We start from the raw sequence: 6456 nt of genomic DNA, 5'->3' as shown, positions 1-6456 counted from the left end.
TAATGTCAGCACTTGGGAAGCAGAGGCCAGCCTGGTCTACAGAGCAAGTTCCAGGGCTGTCAGAACTACACGGAGAAACACTTGTCTCTGTGTGGGTGGGGAGTGAGGAAGCTTACTTCAGTTAGTCATATTAATAACTGTGGATTTTGTATGGACTGTGATGTTTAATGGCACCAACCCAATGAAGGGGCAAGTGTGGATTCATCTGAGTAACAAATCCCTATTTATTGCTAAGCAATATCTTGAACATCAGATGATTCCATTTCTGCTCAATATATACTTTTAACGGGAAAGAAGAGGGTTAAAACTATTAAAAAGGGTTTGAAATACAACTTAATGATCACAAATATGTTTATTAAACCCAAGGCATAATAATAGAATATTACAGGGAGAATCCAACTACATTTCATTAGAAGAAATATGGATATAACAATACCACAACAAATGAGCCTACTATGTATGGGGGATACATTTTATACAGAGAAATTCACTGTGGGTTTAAAAGATACAATTCCCAACAACTTCACTAAGTGACCTGGGTACTGTGATCAGGAGGAGGTAGCATTAACACCTGCTGCAGAGTTCTGGTAGCCCTGTCGTGCTAGGAGATATCTGATATATTCATATATCTTCAAGATTATATCTACTGAGTCAGGAGTTCAGAGTCTCGGATATCTAAAAAAAAAAACACTGTAGAATCATATCAACCATCTAACAGTTTAACTAGCACCTTGCCAGTCAGGATGTCTTGAAAAGTATGAGCTCCAATAATTAACAAATCTCTCATTTATAAATAAGTTTATTTATAATGATATTTACATAATAAAAACAAAACATAAAACTCACAAGTAGTACAAATAATCTGGAATATAACAAAAACAGCAATATAGACTGACAGGCAAAATTTAAAGGAATAGTTAATAAAGACAGAAATATCAAACAGACATTTTTATTTCTAAATTTCACTTTGCCACACACACTGAACTGGAATTAACAATGGCTTCTCTCTTCGGGTGTTCCTGTATTGGAAATCCTGCGAACTGGTAAACTATATTTATTAAGGACTTAAGTTAATGACCTATTTCCATGCAGTACCTAATGCTGCTTTAGAATGAAGTCACACCCAGCCTCCTTAGAAGTGAAGTAGTTTTAATTTAATCTGTTCTGCTGGACTAGAAAAATGTCACCAGCATTTGCTGATCTATGGGTGATACAGCAGGAAGATATATGTGAGAGAAAACTGGAGCAGAGGTGACTGGGCAACAGTTAAGAGAAGCAAAAGCGAGAGAGGAAACTGATGGTAACACACACAAGAGTAGGCAGAGTTAATGAGCGCACAGTGCAGTAAGAAAATGAAAGAAGGAACTGAGCCACAGAGCAGGGCAAAAGCTTAAGTTACTACTCACTGGAAAACAACTTAGTGCCTAGCCAAACAAATGTGTTTTACCAGAAGAAGGAAGAGAAGCTGGGGATGTTAGTAGATGGAATGCCACCTTTTGATTCAGGCTGAGTTCGTACTGACATTGGTGAACATCTGCTTCAAATAGCAATAAAATGAAGGCTAAACAACCTATACTGCTGCATTCTTTAACGTAAGAAAAACTTCAAATGAGAAGGCAAAAACAAGACATAAGCATCGTCAAATAAGGCACATGTAAATCTACACACATTATCCAGTGAAAGACAATATATATATATATATATATTTGGAGGTAGAAATAATTACAAAAATACTGACATTTCTAAAGCATTAGCATATTTGTTACAAACAATCACCAACTAATCCCCATTCAGAAAACTGCTTTGTAAAATGATTATTCAACATCTTCAGATGTGAATATCTGGAGAATCCAGTTAGTGGCAAAAAGTTGTCCATACTATGAGAAATGCAACATGAAATTATAAAAAGTTACAAATGCTCATAAACCCCATGGTCACTGTGATGTGAATGTCTCTGAGTGCACCAAGTTGATATTTCCTCATCAATCTGGTTCCGAGTTCCCCTCTCACAGACCCATTGACGTTTTCAGTAGTGTGGCTATATCTGCTGGCACACTTCCTTCGTCAGCTGCAGGCCAGAAAATGATGTCAAAGTTAAGCAGAAATATCTGGACTTCTAATTCATATTTTCTCTCAACTTTTTTCCTTGCTGAATTCCTACCTATAACTAAATCTCAGTCTGCTTCAGTGTCTTCTTATACAAACCTGTCCTAACCTATGCAACTGAGTCATTATTTTCCTTACTGGCAATGGCATAGCCGTAAAACCACAAATATTTCAGATGTGTGCAGCCATAAACTGCAAATGGCTTTATTAATTACATAGCTGAAGTGCAGCACCATGAATCACGTCTCACAAAAACCTGAGACACAATCAAAGCTAAAGGCGAACTTGCACCTGCTGTACTCAGGTAAAGTCACATATGCACAGGATACACTACACTGGACAGACTTAAGGAGTTCACAGATACCCTTCCCTCCAAGCTTATTCAACAGACCTGAAGACTTGTCCTAAACTAACCGGCACCACACAGGAGAAATGCAAGGAGAGAAAAGAGTAAAGAGACTCTTTCAGTATAAAGATACTACAGACAGAACAAAATAAAATCTAAAGTGTGAACTTTAGCAAGCTTCTAGCTTGAAAAGAAAGTAAGTATAAAAATATTAAAAGGGTGCTGGAGAGATGGGTCATCAGCTACAAGAATACTGGCTGTTCTTGCAAAGGGCCTGGGTTTCATTCCAAGCATGCACATGGTAGCTCACAACCATCAGCAAGTCCAGTTCCAAAGGATGTGATGCCCTCTTTTGGCTTCTGCATGAATGGCCCAAATCAAGTATAAAATATACATGTAGACAAAACACCCATATACATGAAACAAAAATCAATAAACCTCATTTAAAATATATATATATACATATTAAAATGACAACTGGGAGAAATTTGAGTAGGAAATTATTACTATCTGAACATTATTTGTTCATCACTTAAGTATTTATCTAAAATCCTACATGTGAACTGCCATACTTCTAAGTGACTTCATGCTGGTGCTGGAGGACACAAGGCAAACCACATGCTGTACCCTTCACACAGCTGTCAGTCACTGGGTGAGCTTTTTTTCATACCATGCTTTTGGGATTTTTATATAAAAATGTCTATAATAGAAGTTCAAAAGTGGAATAAACCTATTACTCTAAGAAAGAACTCCACAATTTTTATCATAAAAGCATTCGTTCTCCAGTTAATGTACAGAAGGATAAATGGAAAGGCTTTTGAGACTAGAGTACTGTTGCCGAGTTTCTATGCAGGAACTAACAGAGAATTTGGTAATCTGCATTTTCAACTGCCCAGGGGACGGGGTTGCAGATCCAGAGACCAAGGCCAGCTCTAGAGAAACAGACTCTAAGAAGCAGACTGTGAGGAAGCATGGTCTTTCCGAGGTTTAAAGATTGCCCACACATACTCATCTGCAAACACCTCTTTCATTCACAGGGCTGTGAGAAGGAAGAGAATACACATACTCTGGGCCCAGTGTTACTTCTTTTTAAAAATGAAACCAGGACACAGCTGAAGTTAAAAGTAAATGACAACATCGTATCCTTAGTTTTATTGGACAAGAAATAAAGTATCCTCTAGGGAAAAACAAAACAGGCAAGTACCTTTCCCAAAACAAAGGACTACACATATGGTAGAATGGCTATCAGTTGCCATGGGCCTGAAAACGAACTCATGAACTTAATAAGCTCTCTTAACAACTAGGCCACCTTTCCTGCCCCATTTGCACATTTCTATCTCTTGAATTTTAAATTATGTGAGTATACTACCGTTAAACATTATACATAGATAATACATGTTGACTTATAAAACTTAAAATTATTTCCTATGGTGGCTAGAAAAAAGCCATTTGCTGAGGTGTCTAAGGCCCAAGAAATCCAATGTGAAAACTGGCATTAACATTTTAAAGTGAATTTTATTGCACTATATCTTGATAAATATTTACTAGACAAAGTAAATATTAGGGCTTTTATAGTTACTTACACTATGAAATATGTTCTCAACCTTTGAGTTCATACTATTACTCAGTGAACAAGTCATAAAATTTTGAGTGAAGCTATAGCCCCAGAATTGATTTTGAGGATATTATGGTGTGCAATATACAAGATGGAAGAGACAGATGATTTCAAAATCAAGGTTTGTTTTTTAAATCCCAGCAAAACAAATTTTCATTAGTGCTATGCTTCTTCTCCTATGTATCTTCTCCTATCTTGTCCTCCAAACTATACATACTAGTTAAGAACTCTGGTAATCTGTATCTAATAAAAATCAGTATTTCTGCTTACAAACAGCTTACCTTCATCTACTGTGGTCATGTCTTGCTCTAGTTTCAACTTCTGTTGGTTAATTTTTAGCATGGACTCTTCAATAGTTCCTTGGCTTATTAACTTAATAACTAATACTTCCCTAGAAATAAACATATTACATGTACATAGGTCACAAAAGATTTAGATACTAACAGTTCAGCACGGTGAGTAAGAAAAGTTAGTTAATGACTCTGGTGGTTTGAATAAGATGGTTCCCATACATTCATATATTTGACTGCTCAATCACCAGGGAGAGGCACTATTTAAAAAGATTAGAAGGTCTAAGAGGTGTGGCCTTGTTGGAGAAAGTGTGCTACTCGGGGTAAAACCTCATTATAAAGGGACTGGAGCTAGAGCTTGGTGGTGCATTTGTTAGACAAACACAACTGCCTTTATATATATATATGTGTGTGTGTGTGTGTGTGTGTGTGTGTGTGTGTATACACATACAATATATATATTGTAGGCCAAGTCTCTGTGGAGCCCAGGGTGACGGAGAACTTGCTCTGTAGTGTCAAACTGCCTGGCCTGAACCTTGTGGCAATCTGACTTATTGGCCTCTCAAATGACAGGGTTACAGGCATGAACTACCTCTATTTATCATACACATCTTGTAACTGTAAAACTACTTGGTATGGAGGTGAGAGGCTAATTCAATTACTAGAAAATGAGGGCGTACACAGTAATTTCCATAACTGCATCAATGTATGCTAATATAAATAGCAGCTATACTTTGCTAAAAAATAAAACCTAAAGACAGGGTATCCAACATACACCTTTAATATTCTGAACTAATCAAGCGGATACCTGAAAACTAAATTTCAACTGAGAATACTTACTTAGTCTGACCAACTCTATGGCACCTGTCTTCTGCTTGTTTGTCATTGTATGGATTGCAGTCAATGTCATGAAGTATAACAACATTTGCTGAAGTCAGATTTATTCCTAATCCACCAGCTTTGGTTGACAAGAGAAATACAAAGATACCCATATCTGTATTAAACTCATCAATTAGATGAATCCTGTAAGACAAAGAGACTAGGATCAACTTCCCTAAAGGAGAAATGTGCAGAACTATAAACCACTGTCTCACATGGACAGTGGCCCTCGCGGCTATTCACATGCTCTTCTCTTTACACGTCCTTCCTTCTCTGCTCTCACTGAAGAACTCCTTACGTCAATTCAACCATTCTACTTTGATTCATCTGTGAAGATTATCTTACTGTTGTATTTAGCTAAATAATACTTAAACAGTCTAACTTTCTCAGCAATCTGACAGCTACGACCAGTAGAGAACGATACACAAAGTGAACCAAGTACTGCAAGATCTAATTGTAACCCAGGATTTGTTTGTCATAACTTTGACGCTTAACATTAATATAGGGGAAAAAATTACCATAGCTGGTAAAAAAAATTAGATAACTTTACAGACTACAAAAAAAGTATTTTCTTCATTAAAGAAAAAACTGTAAGAACTGGTTCTTAGGTTGTTTTTTTTTTGGTGGGGGGGGGGGTTGGGGAATGTCTCACTAAGCAGCCTAGGTTGACCTCAAATTTTAGTCTTCCTGACAAACAAGAATTTTTTTTCTCTAAGTGTTTAATTAACACTCATAATCTGACCTTAAAACAATGTTGATTAAATGGTAAGATGCCTTAAACCTACTTTTTTTGTTTTGATTATAACTTTTTTAACATCCTAACCACAGTTTCCCATCCCTTCCAGTCCACCCCCACCCCACAACCACTTCTCTTCCTCCTTTTCTCTTTAGAAAAAGAGAGGCCTCCTATGGTTATCCAGAATATATTGCATATCAAGTTGTAGGCACCTCTCCTTGTATTAAGACTGGATGACACAGCCCGGTATGAGAAAAAGGGTCACAAAAACAGGCAAAATAGTTAGAGATAACTAACCTGACCCCAGTGTTAGAAGTCCCATAAAAACACCAAGCTATACAACATATATGCAAAGGGCCTAGGTCAGTCCAGTTTGTCAGTCCAGTCTCTTGTGAGCCCAGGTTTGTTGATACTGTGGGTTTTCTCATGGTGTCCTCGACACCTTTGGCTCCTATAATCCTTCCTCCCCCAAGCTCTGCCTAAT

At 37.2% G+C, this 6456-nt stretch overlaps 1 protein-coding gene across 2 annotated transcripts in view; it reads right to left on the bottom strand.

The window, feature by feature from the left end:
* Positions 1–781: 781 nt before the first annotated feature.
* Positions 782–6456, bottom strand: part of Smarcad1 (SWI/SNF-related, matrix-associated actin-dependent regulator of chromatin, subfamily a, containing DEAD/H box 1) — a 60606-nt gene continuing 54931 nt past the window's right edge. For both annotated transcript variants that reach the window (XM_055612712.1, XM_055612711.1), the window contains exons 22-24: positions 5198–5380; positions 4349–4458; positions 782–2068 (exon numbers count right to left, since the gene is read on the bottom strand). In XM_055612712.1, the coding sequence (XP_055468687.1) occupies positions 2007–2068; positions 4349–4458; positions 5198–5380 (355 nt within the window). In that variant the 3' untranslated portion in view covers positions 782–2006. The remainder of the gene's footprint in view (positions 2069–4348; positions 4459–5197; positions 5381–6456) is intronic.

This window comes from Psammomys obesus, unplaced genomic scaffold (genome assembly GCF_907164565.1).
Source record: "Psammomys obesus unplaced genomic scaffold, mPsaObe1.curated_primary_1811, whole genome shotgun sequence".
Classification (NCBI taxonomy): Eukaryota; Metazoa; Chordata; class Mammalia; order Rodentia; family Muridae; genus Psammomys; species Psammomys obesus.
Note: the sequence above shows the minus strand (reverse complement) of the source record. Positions and strands in the feature narration are given on the sequence as shown.